At 50.9% G+C, this 16471-nt stretch overlaps 1 protein-coding gene across 2 annotated transcripts; it reads left to right on the forward strand.

Moving 5' to 3' along the window:
* The first annotated feature begins 637 nt into the window (after window positions 1-637).
* Window positions 638-14125, forward strand: NUDC (nuclear distribution C, dynein complex regulator). 2 transcript variants are annotated; one of them, XM_070383436.1, is made up of 9 exons: window positions 638-843; window positions 3161-3238; window positions 10411-10614; window positions 10704-10769; window positions 11452-11616; window positions 11690-11884; window positions 13134-13217; window positions 13311-13429; window positions 13852-14125. In XM_070383436.1, exons 1-9 carry the CDS (start codon window positions 763-765, stop codon window positions 13901-13903), a joined length of 1044 nt encoding a protein of 347 aa, XP_070239537.1. In that variant the 5' UTR covers window positions 638-762; the 3' UTR covers window positions 13904-14125. The 2 variants fall into 2 exon arrangements, with proteins under 2 accessions (XP_070239537.1, XP_005895953.1); XM_005895891.3 differs by having other exon boundaries at window positions 639-843; window positions 11497-11616.
* Window positions 14126-16471: the final 2346 nt, after the last annotated feature.

Below are 16471 nucleotides of genomic sequence, written 5' to 3' on the forward strand. Positions count from 1 at the left end.
TCCCAGGGATGGGGGAGCCTGGTGGGCTACTGTCTATGGGGTCGCACAGAGTCGGACACGACTGAAGCGACTTAGCAAGCAGCAGCAGTGTAAACCGACAATGTGGGCTCTCTTGTTTAAAAATTTCAGACTTTAGCAGAAGAGGATTAATCCAAACACAGAGTCCTTCTAAGTCCAGGGCCCCTGAGACTGCACAATTTATATAGAGCACGTGATGATGACGGAGGCAGACTGCTCTCTGGGCGAGTCCATTCTCCTTTTTGGGCCTCAATTGACCCATGGGAGGGTTAGAGGAGATAACAGAACATTTTCCACTTCACCCTTCTGCAAGCTGGGAAGTCACGCCCAAGGCGTAAGAACAAAGTTTGTACCTTTTTTTTCCATTCCAACCACGCCGGATTTGTGTCCAGACCTTTCTGGAAGCCTCCAAACAGCGTCTGGTAACCATAGCAACTCACACCAAACTCCGGGGCCTTCTGCTCCGCCCACCGCTTCAGGAACGCGCTCTTTGATTGGCTCAGCAGGTCAACCAATGGCCGGCAAAGCGGGCTATCTGCCGCGCGGTCAATGGCCGCAGGCTCGAAGTGGGGCGGGACGTTGGAGTGAGCGGGTGGGCCTGGGCGGCACGGCGCCTGCGTGTTTCCGGCTCCGCTGCGGAAGGCGGAGGACTGGAGCCGTTGGACGGACGCGATCCAAAGGATCGGGGAGCGCGGGACGCGAGTGCGGAGCTCGGTTTTCGGAGCGTGGCTAGCAGCTGGCACGATGGGCGGGGAGCAGGAGGAGGATCGGTTCGACGGCATGTTGCTGGCCATGGCGCAGCAGCACGAGGGCGGCGTGCAGGAGGTAACGGCCCGCGCGGAGTTGGCTGGGCCCGGCCTACCCGGGGGAAGGCCCCAGCCACGCTCTCTCCGTCCTTCTCTGCCTTCGAGAAGCCGAGATACACCCCTGGGCCTCGCGGGCTCTGGGATTCCCCTCCACATTCTTACTGCACTCGAGCTTCCGGTCTGGCCTACTCGTACCAGGGCTTTCACTCGTACCAGGCCTGGTTCCCCCCGAGACCTCTCAGCAGTTTCTGCCTTTGCAGCTCCGGCGTCGCTGCACCCGCCCCCGGAAAAGCCCCAGAGTTTGGGGATTTTCCCCCTGCCACCCACCCCACATGCTTTCGTCTCCGTTTCTCCGTTGGTGGCTGTCCCCGAAGAGCATCCCTTGGGATGAATCTTTCTAAACATTACGACTTGCCTGTACGGAGACTTGGAGCGAGCGAAAGAATGTGAGAGTGGGAGGCGATATTAACACGTGGTCTTTGAATGGGGGAACAGGAGGCCTATGTTCACGATTGTTCTACACTGCACCTAACAACTTAAGATCCTTCCACGTCTCCCAGCCTCAGTTTCTTTATTTGAGACACCGCTGGGAATCCTTTTATTTCCTGAATTTGTAGGAGAGTAGTGTCTTGAAGGGAGGGACAGTGAGGAATTCTCAGTAACCAGGCTTGGACAGTCAACACGTATTTGTTCGAGTGATTGATCTGTGCAGGAACATAATTTCCTGCGTAGTGACCAGACCCAGTAACACAGTGGATGAAGGATACGGACCAACTTAGAAGGGGCTCTGGAATTGGTGTTTTGAACCATGGAAAAGTTCAAAAGGTTGAAAAGCCTGTCAAGATCAGTCTTGTTATTAAAGACACTGAAGGAACTTGCCCAAGATCATCCAACAGGCTCCTGACCTGGAGGGGACCAGCATCCTTAGGCCAGTGTGTGCTGTCCACAGACCATTTCAGGTTCTGTGTCTCTCTGGGGACAAAAGTTTCGAGCTTTCCATTCCCATTCTCATTCAGGTAGGTACCTGTGGTGACCAAGGACTCCTAAGTCCTTTGAGGGCGGAAGAGTACTATTAATTTGAGGATGTGAAAGGCTCCCTCTCCCCTCCCCGCCTCAAATTGTTGACACAACTGGATTTGAAGTGTATTCATTTTTGAGTGAACTGAAAAAAGTGTGTAGAAGCAGGAATTGAAACCATTGAGATAAAATCTAGCATCGGATTTAGAACCACTCTCTTGGACAAATAAAAGGGCTTATTTATAGATGCTAACCTTAGGTCACCACTAGGTCATTTTGTTCATCAGAATGTTTATTGAGCATGTACTCTGAATCAGGTCTGATGCTGGGCGCTGAGGGTGTTCATGGTGCATGCTTATGTGGACTTCACTCTCCTGCAGAGGGTCTCTTGCCCTGGACCAGACACTGCTAGGGACCTCACCTCCTTTACTTGCTTTGGTTCTCACAAAGGATCCTCACGTATATCCCTGGAAATAGGTCCTGCTGCTGTTTCTCTTTTGTGGAGTTAAGAAGCTTTCCTAAGGTCACAGAGCTCATGTCTATCAGTCTTGATACCCAGACTGATGTTCTTAAATCACTTGGCTACCCAGCCAGAATTAGTTGGTCTGAACTTTCTTTGAAATGGCTTCATTTGTTCCCTTCCTTCTAGCTCTGCCCCAGTAATTCAGCCAGTGCCACTCTGGATGGGTTTTTTACTATGTGAAGAGGAAAGGTAGGCGGGCCCCAAGTGTTTCAAGCCATAGATGCCCGTATCCTCAGGCTGCCTCTAGCACCACAAAAAATGTGAAATATACATACACGTGCACACAAGAAAATGAGAAATCTGGGACTTCCTGGTGGTCCAGTGGTTAAGAATCGGCCTGCCAATGCAGAGGACACGGGTTTGATCCCTTGTCTGGGAAGGCCCCACGTGTCATGGAGCAGCTAAGCCTGTGTGCCACAACTGCTGAGTCCATGCCTAAGAGTCCATCCAAGAGAAGCCACCGCAGTGAGAAGCCTGTGAACCACAATGAAGAGCAGCCCCTGCTCACCGCAACTAGAAGAAAGCCTGTGTGTCACAACGAAGACCCAGTGCAGCCAAAAATAAATTAAAAAGAAATGAGAAATCTGCCTTTCAAGTGATCGGGTAAAGTTAGTTTCGGCTTCCTGGCGGAAGTGACAGAGCCCGGGCCTGTGGGGAGGAGGTGTCCCCAGTTGAGAGGCTGGGGGTGAAACAGTCTAGTCCCAGGTTCCCTCCTAGGCTAAGAGAGTTCGCTTCTGTGCAGTTGAAGGGCTTCCAGTATGGCATCTCTCCAGCTTCTGTCTTTGTCTCCTTTCAGCTGGTGAACACTTTCTTCAGCTTCCTTCGACGCAAAACAGACTTCTTTGTTGGAGGAGAAGAAGGCATGGCAGAAAAGGTGAGTGTTGGGGGCCAGTGGCCTTTGGGCAGCTCTGTTTCTCCAGAAGAGCTGACCTGGCCTTCTTTGGCATACTAGTAACTTTTAGCAGAAGTAAAAGGCCAGGGGCAAAGAGTCGGGGAAGGGAAGCAAGCCATCGTTTATTAAAGCCCCTCACCTCGCCAACTGCATTACCTACTCTCTTCCCCATGGTCCTTTAACTGTTTGAGGGGCAGGTGTTACTGTCCCCATTTACAAGTGAGGAAATTGGTGTGAGTTATAGGAAAGCCAGGGTTGTCCAGATTCTTGAGCCAGGTTATGGGAGAGCCAGGGTTGGAACCAGAGTCTCTTGTAAAACTGCATTCTGCCCCTTACACAATGCTTCTTGGTTCTTTTTCTCCATTGAGGAAAGTGAAAGCATTAGTCTCTCAGTTGTGTCCGACTCTTTGTGACCCCATGGACTGTAGCCCTCCAGGCTCCTCTGTCCGTGAAATTCTCCAGGCGAGCATACTGGAGTGGGTAGCCATTCCCTTCTTCAGGGGATCTTCCCAACCCAGGGATTGAACCCAGGTCTCGTGCATTGCAGGCAGATTCTTTACTGTGGAGCCACCAGGGAAGCCCAGGTTTTATCTAATTACCTCACTGAGAGATGAGAGTAGGCAAATGTTAGAAATTGAGCTTAGAAGACAGAGGTCTAGGAAAACTCAAAGCCAGCCAGTCCTAGTCTTCTTGGATGCTGTGACCCAAAGTTCAGGGATTTGAGAATAGTGGTGGTGTATTTTTTTAATTGTCTATCTCCTATATATATATGTATCTTTTCTAGGTTCTTTTCCATTATAGGTTATTATAAGAAATTGAATATAGTTCCCTGTAGGTCCTTGGGGTGTTTTTTTTTGTGTATCTGTTAATCCCAAATTCCCAATTTACCCCCGCTCCCTGGTAACCGTAAGTTTATTTTCTATGTTTGTGAATCTAGTTCTGTTTTGTAAATCAGTTCACTTATATCATTTTTTTTAGATTCCACATATAAATCATATCATACGATATTTGTCTTTCTCTGATTTACTTAGTATGATAATCTCCAGGTCCATCCATATTGCTGCAACAGGTATTTTTTTTAAATGGCTGAGTAATATTCCTGTGTGTGTGTGTGTGTACACCACATCTTCTTTGTGCATCCATCTGTCATTGGACATTTAGACTGCTTTCATGTCTTAGCTATTAAAAGTAGTGCTGTTGTGAACATTGGAGTGCACGTGTCTTTTCCAATTAGAATTTTTGTCTTTTCTGGATATACGCTTAGGAGTGGGATGGCCGGATCATATGGCAACCCACTCCAGTACTTTTGCCTGGAAAATCCCATGGATGGAGGAGCCTGGTGGGCTGCAGTCCATGGGATCACTAGGAGTCGGACATGACTGAGCGACTTCAGTTTCACTTTTCACTTTCATGCATTGGAGAAGGAAATGGCAACCCACTCCAGTGTTCTTGCCTGGAGAATCCCAGGGACGGGGGAACCTGGTGGGCTGCCGTCTCTGGGGTCGCACAGAGTCGGACACGACTGACGCGACTTAGCAGCAGCAGCCTCTTCTCCACGGTGGCTGCGCCAATTTACGTTTGCACCAACAGTGTAGGAGGGTTCCCTTTTCTCCACATCCTCTCCAGTATTATTTCTAGACTTTTTGATGATAGCCGTTCTGATTGCTGTTAGGTGATTCCTGAGAATTGTGCTTTATGGTACAGGTTCTGAGAGTTTGAATGTCTTTTGATTGCCTAGGTTGTAATTATATTTTTGAAGATTCATAAATAATGAAGAAGATGTCATTTCACTGAACTGTGAAAACTGACAGTTGTTTTCAGTTAAACAGGAGACATAATAACCAAAAGGAGACATTTTACAAACTGCTTTCTGCGGCCTCAGAGTTCTAACAAGCTGAAATGCTTGATAATATGCCTGCTCTGAGGCTACTCTGTAGTAAGGACGTGGTCCTGGAGTAGGAGTCCTGGGTTCTTGGTCTAGTTGTGTGGTCTGGTTGATTTCCCACCAATTCTCTGGTCCTTTTAATCTTCACACCTGTCAAGCAGAAGAAGGTGGACTCACTGACCTTTAGGACCCTTTCTGGCTCAAATATGCTTTCTGTATTAGCACTAGCACCTCCTATTTTTTTGTGGGCCAGACTTCACCATAAAATACCAGCATTCATTCATTTAATTAATATGTATAAGACTGTGAGGAAGTGGTGGGTGTTTGTCCTAGGAGCATAAAATGGTGACTAACCTAGGCTGAGTGCTCAGGGAAGACGCTGAGGGAGATGTCTGAGGTATGAAGGTTGAGTGAGGTAGCAGGCAGAAGGGAGAGAGATGAACAAAATTTTGGAATTTAGAGTTCTTGGATTTTAGGGTTAAATATGCACTGTATTGCCTCCTAAAATCCAAAAGAATTCTAATCCCAAAACACATCTGGCCCCAATAGGTTCAAAAAAGGGTCTGTGAACTTGAATTCTTGGGCTTCCCTGGTGGCTCAGATGGTAAAGAATCTGCCTGCAATGCAGGAGACCCTGGGTTGGATCCCTGGTCTGGAAGATCCCTCAGAGAAGGGAATCGCTACCCACTACCTCCAATATTCTTGCCTGGAGAATTCCATGGACAGAGGAACCTGGCAGGTTACAGTCCATGGGGTTGCAAAGAGTCAGACACCACTGAGCGACTAACACTTTCACAGTGCATATACTGTATATAATATACTTTACTCCAGTCCAGGGGTCAGGAGCAGCATAATGTAATGAAACATTGATACTTCTGCAGAGAAGTGTATATCCATGTTTATGCCAAGATATGAAGACTGTAAATACCTTCATGCTTCAAACTTAGAGAAACACAAAAACACTTTAGTTTTTATAGCTTTTGAAGCTAGGCATTATGGATTTGCATAAAGGCCATAATGATCAAATCAATATTTTATTGACATAGGAAGAGACAAATAGACTAGTGAAACAGAGAACCCAGAAAAAGTCTACCGTTAAGATGTGTCCAGGAAGGTAAATCAGTTCACAGGCAAAGGTGATTTGATAAGTCGTGCTGCTACAGCTGGCTATTTGGAAAAGTACCAAAAGTGTAAAACCGTCTGTTTTATTCGTATGTGCGTGCTTGCTAAGTCACTTCAGTTGTGTCTGACTCTGCGACCCTGTCCCTCTGTCCATGGGATTCTCCGGGCACCAATACTGGAGTGGGTTGCCATGCCCTCCTCCAAGGGATCTTCCTGGCTCAGGGATAGAACCTGTGTGTCTTGTGTCTCCTGTATTGCCAACTAGTGCCACCTGGGAAGCCTGTTGTACTCGTATCTAAAAATAAATTCCAGATCAAGAAGAGCTTAGTAAGGAAAGCTAGGAAATTATGTATAACCTTGTGTGGAAGAGACCTAGCAAGGATAGAAACCTGGAAGCTATAGAATAAAAGATAGCTGCTTGTCTCTTCAGATATGGAAAATGTGGCAGAAGAGATGCAGTGATATAGAGTCATTTGAAAAACAATAGATCTGGGAAAAATGTGCAATGCAGAGGACAGATAAAATTTAGGAGCCAGTTTAATATGCAGGAACTCTTATAAGTTGACAAGAAAAGGATAAATGGAAAAATGGGCCATTCCATGAGGAGCATATGAAAAGATGCTTATATTCAGTAGTAACCAAGGAAATGTAGATGAACTCAACAGTGAGATGCCCTTTTCTCTGGTCAAACTGACAAAAATATATTTTTTTAATTGCTTACAGGGATGTGGGGGGAAAAAAGGGTACTCTTCAGACATTGTTGGTAAAAGTGAATTATAGTTCTTTTTTATTATAAAAGATGCTCAATATCACTAGTCATTAGAGAAAGGCAAATAAAAACCACAGTGAGATGTCACCTCACACTCACTAGGATGGATTCTGTCAGAAACCCCCAGAAACACTAAGTGTTGGATAAGGTTGTGGAGAAATTGGGACTCTCGTGCACTACCAGTGGGAATTTAAAATAGTGCAGCTGCTGTGGAAAACGGTATGGCAGTGCCTCAGAAAATTGAAAAAGAGAGCTACCATATGATCCAGCAATCCCATTACCCCCTGAAATTGGAAGCAGGATCTTTTTTTTTTTTTAATTTTTGGCTGTGCTGGGCCTTAACTACCGCGTGGACTTCCCTCTGGTTTCGGCGAGTGGGGGCTGCTCCCCAGGACTACCCTCTAGTGCGTGGGCTTCTCGTGGTGGCGGCTTTTCTTGTTGCGGAGCGTGGTCTCTAGGACAAGTGGGCTTCCATAGTTGCAGCACGTGGGCTCAGTAATTGCGGTTCCCAGGCTCTAGCGCCCAGGCTCAGTGGCTGTGGTGCGTGGGCTTAGTTGCTGTGCGGCATATGGGATCTTCTTGGATCAGGGATCAAACCTGTGTCTCCTGCATTGGCTGGTGGGTTCTTTACCACTGAGCCACCAGGGAAGCCCTGGAAGCAGGATCTTGAAGAGAGATTTGCACACCCATAGCAGCAGGGTGTGCTGGCAGGCTACAGTCCATGGAGTTGCAGAGTTGGGCACGACTGAGCACCCACATACATACATATTATTCAGCCTTCTAAAGGAAGACAGACAAGAGCACATACTGAATTAGTCCATTTATATGAAGTTCTAGAACAGGAGTGTGTCTTCTCCCTCAGACGTGTCCCCCCACTCCATGGTCAGGTCCAGGACCTCATGCCTTTGGGTTTAGCTTAAATATCTCTCTGGAGTCTTCCTTGGCCAGTCTGGTGGGACCCACTCTTTACTTTCCTATCACCCAGGCTAGATCAGGAAAGTTGTATTCAGGTATGCCCACCGAACACTCTGGGGGCCTCCCAGCCCTCCTCACCCCTTTCTCACTCTGCTGGGCTCTGGTTCCCAAAGACATGTCCAGTGACAGAAGCTTACTCTGACAGCCTGCCAGTTGGCACCCTGAGTAGGCTACAGTCTCGCTGGGGTCTCTGCCTGGGCCTGGGCCTGGGCCTGGGCCCCGGTAAAGCTGGTGGGAGGAGACTGGGAGGAGGGGTCAGAGGCTGCTGTGACTGGCCTTGACTCTGCCTGGTGGTTCAGCTCTGCCCTCATCTGCCCTCCAGGAGCTGGGAAGGAACAGGACGAATGGGACGTGATTCACTGGAGCTGGGAGAGGGGACGGCCCCGCTCCTGCCTCCCCTTGGCCACTGGTTAGCAGATGGCCTGAGTTCAAGGTCTCCCTGATTAGGGTGGAACAGCCTCTGCTGGCGTAATTGGGCCATGACCAGCCCCTTCTGTTGACAGCACAGTGGCCTTCAGGTGGCTCATTTCTTTGTTACATACACCTCATTTTGTTAACCCATTTGGTTTCGGGGCGCTTTTGGTACCCTTTAGCCTCGAAGAGTGTGGAGCTACTGTAATGTGGCATGAAGTTGGAGGTTTGAGGGTAACAGGAAGAATTGGCACCCAATGAATGAGAAGCCACAGGGCATTTGGCAGAACCCTAGGCCTAGGAGCCCATGGCTGACTTTGGTGACCCTGAGCCCCACATGGTTCCTCTCAACTCTTACAGATCCATTTCCCTGTAGCTCTGGCTCAGAGATTCTTGAAAGATGGTTTGTTGACCACTGATCATGTGGTGGGTGTCCTGTGAGGGCTCCTCCAGGTGTGTGGGTTGACACAGAGTTAGGTTTCCTAAGTTGGGTAAATTCCTGAGTCTGCCAAAGGAGAAGAGGTGAAATTGAACAGACACTTGAGCTGGTCTTGGAGGATAAGAAGCTGTTTGTGAGGTGACCTGGGAGTAGAGGCAAGGATATTGTAGGCAAAGAACAGCTATGTAAGACTACTTTTAGAAATAACACTATAGAAGCACAGAGAGATGACCTCAGGGTCACACAGGCAGAAGGAGTAGGCCAGGATCTCAGATGCAGGTGTGACTCAAGTATGCATGAGAATTGGCCAGGAGGGCCTGTTAAAAGTACAAATTGCTGGGCCACACCCCTGGGACTTCTGATTGAGTAGGCCTGGAGTAGAGCCTGAGAGTCAGCATTTCTAACAAATTCTGGGTGATGCCAACATATTCTGTGGATCAGGGAACCACACTTCAGGAGCTCCTGATGTAAAACGTGAGGTGTAACCATTCCCCCTTTTGTTATCTTCATAGCAGAGAAGGTGCTTCTCCACCAGTTGACCCTGGGTTAGCCTCAGCCAGGCAGGGGGTATTGGGAAGCCAGCAGTTCATGGGCAGTTGGTTTGTGGCTAGGACTGTGCCAGTCTCTTGACAAGTGTCATATGCATCTTCGTGACAGCTGATGAAACTGAGGCTAAGAAAGGTCAAAGTTGTTTCCTTGTCCAAGGCCACAGAGCCAGACCCTGGCGTAACAGTTTTGGGGTCACTTTTGGGCCGCAGAGGGGGGCAGCTAGCACGAAGCAGGTTAGAAGCATCCTAGGAAGGCGTGGGAGAGGGTGGATTTGAAATGGATAGCTTACAGGCCGAGGGGAGGAAGCCGCTGACCTTTTCCCTCCGGAATGCTCTTTCTGGCCTGAGAGCTGAGGAAAAGCTTCTCAGAGGGGCTGAGGCTGGAGTTCTCCTGACAGCTTCACTCTGCTGTGAAGGACTTTCAAAGCACTTATCATTTGGTCTGCCCGACATTGCTGTGAGGTAGGGACTTATCCTTGCTGATAAGGACTCTGAAGCTCCCTGGGGATCTTCCCGACCCAGGGATCGGACCTGCATCTCCTACATTGGCAGGTGGATTGTTTAACCACTGAGCCACCAGGGAAGCCCATTAAAACCATTAATAGGTTAAGTAATTTGCCAAAAACAAAATAGCTAGTGTGTGACAAGCCTGGATTAGAACGCAGGTTGTCCAACTTCAGTGTTGGGTCTTATTTCCTGGACTGCCTTTTTTTTTTTTTTTAAGTGGTTGCTATTTATTGAAGCAGATACTTTGCAGGTACTCTCATTACAACTCAATGAGATAGATGTGTATTAAATCCCATTTTAAAGATGTGGAAACTGAGGTTCTAAGTGCAGTGCGTTGCCCAGGCACTCAGAGATGGGACTGGCTTCATGTCTTGGAACGTGTCTTCTCCTCCAGTGCCTCTTAGCCTTCTCTTCCTGGCACTCAGAGATGGGACTGGCTTCATGTCTTGGAATGTGTCTTCTCCTCCAATGCCTCTTAGCCTTCTCTTCCTTCCTCAGCTTATCACACAGACCTTCAACCACCACAACCAGCTGGCACAGAAGGCCCGGCGGGAGAAGCGAGCTCGGCAGGAGACTGAGCGGCGGGAGAAGGCAGAGCGGGCAGCCAGGTTGGCCAAGGAGGCCAAGTCAGAGACCTCTGGGCCCCAGATCAAAGAACTGACTGATGAGGAGGCTGAGAGGCTACAGCTGGAAATTGACCAGGTAGGAATGGGCTTGCCTCCCCTGCCCCCTGACCCCATGGACACTAGAAGTGGGGCCCCTCTTGCCACCTGTTTTCCCCTTTGCCACAGAAAAAGGATGCCGAGAATCAGGAGGCCCAGCTCAAGAATGGCAGCCTTGGCTCACCAGGGAAGCAGGTGAGATGGACTGGAGGGCTTTGGGAGCTTCTGGGGCTCTTCATCCACTCCCTTTCTCTGGAAGGTCCACCCCACCGTTCCCTTAGCTTTGGGAATCCTCCTCATACTCCAGGACCCCACATTGGACCAAAGGGGGATTTAAAAAACCCTCCAAAGCTCACTGGCTTAATTTAAGCCTTGGCAGGAAAGCCAGAGAGACAGAGATGGGCAGTGCTGCATGGACACCATGCGGGTGGGCTTGGGTCCGCGGTGGGTTTTTCTGACACCCCTAGGGCATGTTCTCCTCAGGGCTCCTCCCGCTCCCACATAATCCTTGGGGCACTCCTTCAGCTCTTCAGAGGTTCTGGTCTGGGGCTGGGTCCCCACCCTCCAGACAGAGAAGAATGAAGCTGACCATTTGGCAGGCTGGTTTTCCTTTAGAACAACTCTGCTGGAGCCACCTCCTGACCTGCTCTGGGCTGGGCTTCTTTCCCAAGTCCCTTGGCTGGGTCCCCGGGGTCTGTCTCTGAGTGCCGCCACCCCCCAGCTGTCCCACGGTCTCCCCATCTGAGCTCCTCTCGGGCAGAGCCGGCAGAGAGCCAAACAGGTTTTAGCTCTGACTTGCAGTGGGCTGGACTGGGCAGGGACCAGGTCTGCTGTGTTGTCTGTGGCTGTATGTGCCGTGCCAGCCAGTGGGGTTCAGTCTGGGTCTGTCAGGGAAGCAGCCGAGCACCCCAATTGTGAGCAGGAGGCCGAGGAGGAGGAGGAGGAGGAGGACGAGAAGGACAAAGGGAAACTGAAGCCCAACCTCGGCAACGGGGCGGACCTGCCCAGTTACCGCTGGACCCAGACCCTGTCGGAGCTGGACGTGAGTGCGGGGGCTGGGGTGGTGGGGAGGCAGCTGGCCTGGGGCGCCTCCTGACTGCTCCTGCCCCGTGCAGCTGGCTGTGCCCTTCTGCGTGAACTTCCGGCTGAAGGGGAAGGACGTGGTGGTGGACATCCAGCGGCGGCATCTCCGGGTGGGGCTCAAGGGACAGCCAGCGATTGTGGACGGGGAGCTCTACAACGAGGTGAAGGTGGAGGAGAGCTCGTGGCTCATCGAAGACGGCAAGGTGGTGACGGTGCATCTGGAGAAGGTGCGAAAGGCCCCGCCTCCTGCCCTCTGTCCTGATTGGCTGTTACTGAACTTTGGGGGCCTGATGGGCATATCTTATTTCATCCCCACAGTAAGACTTCTATAGTAGGTCTGTCACATTTTAGAGTCAGAAAAAGGGCAGCCCAAGAGATCTGCCCAACTTCTGCCTCTAGGAGAGGGTGGAGTTAAGGATCAGGATTGTCTTTAGTAGCAAAGCCTTTTCCTTTTCATTAGGTTTTTTTTGTTGTTCTACCAGTTTATTCCTACCAACCCATCTCCCTCCACCCTCATGCACGCGTGCTCAGTCATGTAACCCCATGGGCTGCAGCCCGCCAGGTTCCTCTGTCCATGGACTTTTCCAGGCAAGACTATGGGAGTGGGTTGCCATTTCCTTCTCCAGGTCCATTAGGTTTTCTTCTAGTTTTTACTTTGGGTCTGAATTTTTATTATGAGTCTTAGTTGCCATGTGCGGGATCTTCCCTGTGGCGTGTGGGATCTTTAGTTGCAGCACATGGGACCTAGTTCCCTGACCAGGCATCGAACCTGGGCCCCCTGTCTTGGGAACTCAGAGTCTTAACCATTGGACCCACCAGGAAAGTCCGTCCATTAGGTTTGTATCGATACAAGCATTCAATTTAGCAAATACTTGAACACCTGCTACGTGCCAGAGACCGTTCTAAGTGCTGGAGGGAAAACAGTGAACAAGACGTAGAAAACTATGCCCTCGGGAAGCCTGTGTTCTCCCCTCTCAGAGAACTGGGATACAGACCCCAGTAAATGAACGTGGTCTCTGTGAAGTGCCAGGGTCCAAGGAAAGTGTCCCATGGCACATACTGCCTGGCCCAGCCTACCTGACCCCCTTGGCTGTCTCTCACTCAACCCTCTGTGCCCTTGCCCTTGCGTTTCCTCCCACCTGGAATGTCCTTCCCTGCTTTTTAACGTGGCTCACGCGAGTCATTTAAGGCCCAGCCCATGTGTGTCGTCCTAACCTCTCCCTCCACTGGGTGAGTATCTCCCTCTGTACTTTATTCTTTCCCTTATCATGCTGACTGTCTCCGTGTCTGTCTCCCCCAGCCACCGGGGAGGGCAGAGGTCTTGCCCATCTGCCCCTAGGTCCCAGTTCAGCCTCGCAAGCCCCTGATGCAGGATGTGGCTGGGAGAGCGTTTGGTTCTGGAAGAGCGGGGGGGTGGCCACCAGGGTCCAGAGTGAGCCACCACCCGTCCCCGGGTGGCCCTCCTCTTCCTTTCAGATCAACAAGATGGAGTGGTGGAGCCGCTTGGTATCCAGTGACCCCGAGATCAATACTAAGAAGATCAACCCCGAGAACTCCAAGGTGAGCCCAGGCTGGTTGGAGGAGCTGCGGTTGGGAGGTTTGGGGCCTGGGTGGCCCCAGGGCTTCATCCACCCTGTCACTTTCTGCCCCTAGCTGTCAGACCTGGACAGTGAGACCCGTAGCATGGTGGAGAAGATGATGTACGACCAGAGACAGAAGTCCATGGGGCTGCCTACCTCCGATGAGCAGAAGAAACAGGAGATCCTGAAGAAGTGAGCAATGCAGAGATGGGGGTTTGGGGAGGTGTCAGTTTGGGACCTGGGTGACAGCGACGATTGTTTACTGAGCAGAACACAGGAGCTGCCCCGCCCCTTCCAGGACGAGCCAGCCAAGTTTATGGCTTTATAGCCTTGGCTTGCCTCCCCTAATCACTTACTGAGGTCATCTTGAGGGCAAGGCCACCACAGGATAGGAAAGGGTAACAGGCGGTCACAGTCACCAACAGAAAAAGTAGTGCCGGTATTGGCACCTCAGCATCCAACCTTGGGGAGACCTTGGGGGCCCCACTCCTGCCTGGCATGGCTCCAAGTTGCTGAGAGTTGTAAACAGATGAGACCTCATGTTGGAGGCTGAGAGAAAGGGGCAAAGTTGGGGGACGGATGGCCTGTCCCACCTTCCCGCTTTGTCTCTGCAGGTTCATGGATCAGCATCCAGAGATGGACTTTTCCAAGGCCAGATTCAACTAGCCCCTGTGTGTGCTCCCCTGAACTCTCCAGGCTGAACTCCCGGCTCCCCACTCTCCTCTCCCACCCTCCCTGGGACTGGTGGGCCGCAGGGCCAGGGCAGGCACGGGGCTGGCCGGCACACACAGGTCCCAGGCCATCATGGGAGAAGGGTTGGGGCCTTGGGGGGTCTTGTCCTCCCCAGCTGGCCTGCTGTTACACATTAAAACCATTTACCCAATTCCACTCGTGTCTTCTCTTCCCTCTGGCCTTTCTCTGGGGTTCAGGCCTCTTAAGACTGCTGCTGCGACCTGGGGGCTTGGCTGCTCACCCAGGCTCTGCCATGTGATCTAGGGTAAGTCCTTGCCCCTCCCTGGGCTCAGTTTCTCATTCCTTAGAGGATTCAGACAAGGCTTTTAGTCTGTGTATGATTTTGAACAAAAGGTGTTGGTTACAGGCATCAAACATATGTCAGATTCTCCCAGGGGCCCATGACTCTGCAGCATTTAAGACCAGCCTGACTTGATTTCCGTTTTCATCTCTGAGACAATTTCCCACTGCACTGGGTCTGTCCTCTAGTCCTGGAGCAAGTGTTTCTAAAACTACACACTACTTCCCAGAGGCAGAGAGCAAGCAGCAAAGGCTAGGGGCACTGCCTAGGCCTCAGATGGGCTTTGTGTGTGGTGGGGATCTGGCTGGGAAGGCAGGGGGAAGCCCAATGGAGCCTGTTGTGTGTCTTTGACCTGGACCCTTGCAGATTTTAGGGCTTCTCAGAGTGAGCCACTGAGGCTGTGCTCAGGCTGGAGAGGTGTTCTCTTTTGCCCCAATCCAGCCACCAGAGCTGACCCTTGCCCCGCTTTGGCAGGAAGTACAGGTCACAGTGCAGAGTGCCATAGAGGTTATGGTAACAAGAGGAATGGGTTCACTTGCCCAGGGTGCTGTGCCCTGTGAGCCATGGGTGACCCCTGAATTTCTAGGACACAGCATATGTGTCCTTTTGGCATCTCAGAATAGCTTGTTAAAGACAAGCTATGCAGTATTTGGCTTTGTCTGTTTATCAAACTTACAAACCCCTTTTTCTGGGAATGCCAGTAGTGGTTCCCAAGGCTGAGCTTGGATAATGGGGCTCAAAAAAATCTTTGGCCCCAGAGGCCCATTTTCTAAGGTCAGGTTGCTTCTTGGCAGGAAAGCTGTGACAAACCTAGACAGCGTCTTAAGGAGCAGAGACATCACTTTGCTGACAAAGGACCGTATAGTCAAGGCCACGTTCTTTCCAGTAGTCATGTAGGGATGTGAGAGTGGGACCATAAAGAGCAGAGAACCAAACTGGTGCTGGAAACAACCCTCGAGAGCTCCCTTGGAAAGCAAGGAGATCAAAACAGTCGATCTTAAGGGAGTCAACCCTGAATATTCTCTGGAAGGCCTGATGTTGAAGCTCTAATACTATGGCCACCTGATGCAAACAGCTGACTCATTGGAAAAGACCCTGATGCTGGGAAAGATTGAGGGCAGGAGGAGAAGGGGACGACGTGGATGGTGTCACCGATTCAATGGACACGAACTTGGGCAAACTGGGAGATGGTGAGGGACGGGGAGGCCTGTCATGCTGCAGTCTGTGGGGTTGCAAACAGTCGGACACGATTTAGTGACTGAACAAGGGCCAAGGCTAAGGTGGAGGGGCTGTAGCATGACTCTGCTCTGTCCAGTGATATCCCTGGGCTCCAGTGCCCCATGGTCATTTTCCTCACCATTTAAAAAAATTTTTTTGGTGGCCACACTGTGGCATGTGGAATCTTAGCTCCCCAATCAAGGATTTAACCCTTGCCCCTTGTGAAAGTGAAAGTTGCTCCGTCATGTCTGACTCTTCGTGACCCCATGGACTAGCCCGCCAGGCTCCTCTGTCCATGTAATTCTCCAGGCAAGAATACTGGAGTGGATTGCCTTTCCCTTCTCCAGGGGATCTTCCTGACTCAGGGATCGAACCCCAGTCTCCCACTTCGCAGATAGGTTCAGCCACCAGGGAAGCAGTGGAAGTGCAGAGTTCTAACTACTGGGCTACCAGGGAATTCCTGGCCTGTGGTTACTTTGAATCACCAAGGGCCACGACCTGCATGGAACAGCAGAGCCTAAGGAGGGGCCAGTTCTATCACTGGTACTGAGCCTGCGGTCATGGCCACAGGGACCATCCATTGTGTCCAATAGGAAACTGAACAGACAAGCAGTTTGTCTAGTCAGCTTCCAAGGGTGCCCCTGAGGACAGGAGAAAGGGCGGTGGGGGCGGCTGCAGGTGAAGTGGGGCAGAGAGGGGCCCTGGACACCTAGCTTTATCTGTGGGGACTTGGCCGGCGGGCCTGCTCTGGTCTCACTGAGGACAGACACATCCCTGTGTGTGAGGAGTGGCAGGAGCCTTCTGAACCCTCAGAGCTCCATTGGTAAAGAATCCGCCTGCAATGCAGGAGACCCTGGTTTGATCCCTGGGCTGGGAGATTCCCCTGGAGAAGGGAAAGGTTACCCACTCCAGTATTCTGGCCTGGCAAGGGCCCCAAAGAGTCGGACACGACTGAGCGACTTTCACTTTTACTTTTCTGAACC

Source organism: Bos mutus, chromosome 2, assembly GCF_027580195.1.
Source record: "Bos mutus isolate GX-2022 chromosome 2, NWIPB_WYAK_1.1, whole genome shotgun sequence".
In the NCBI taxonomy this organism is placed as follows: domain Eukaryota; kingdom Metazoa; phylum Chordata; class Mammalia; order Artiodactyla; family Bovidae; genus Bos; species Bos mutus.

Excerpts from the sequence above, each read along its gene's own strand:
- NUDC (XM_070383436.1), top strand. The coding sequence starts at position 763 with ATGGGCGGGGAGCAGGAGGAGGATCGGTTCGACGGCATGTTGCTGGCC. Across the intron at positions 10,615-10,703 it reads TACAGCTGGAAATTGACCAG|AAAAAGGATGCCGAGAATCA; the intron begins GTAGGAATGGGC and ends CCTTTGCCACAG. Across the intron at positions 11,885-13,133 it reads TGACGGTGCATCTGGAGAAG|ATCAACAAGATGGAGTGGTG; the intron begins GTGCGAAAGGCC and ends TCTTCCTTTCAG.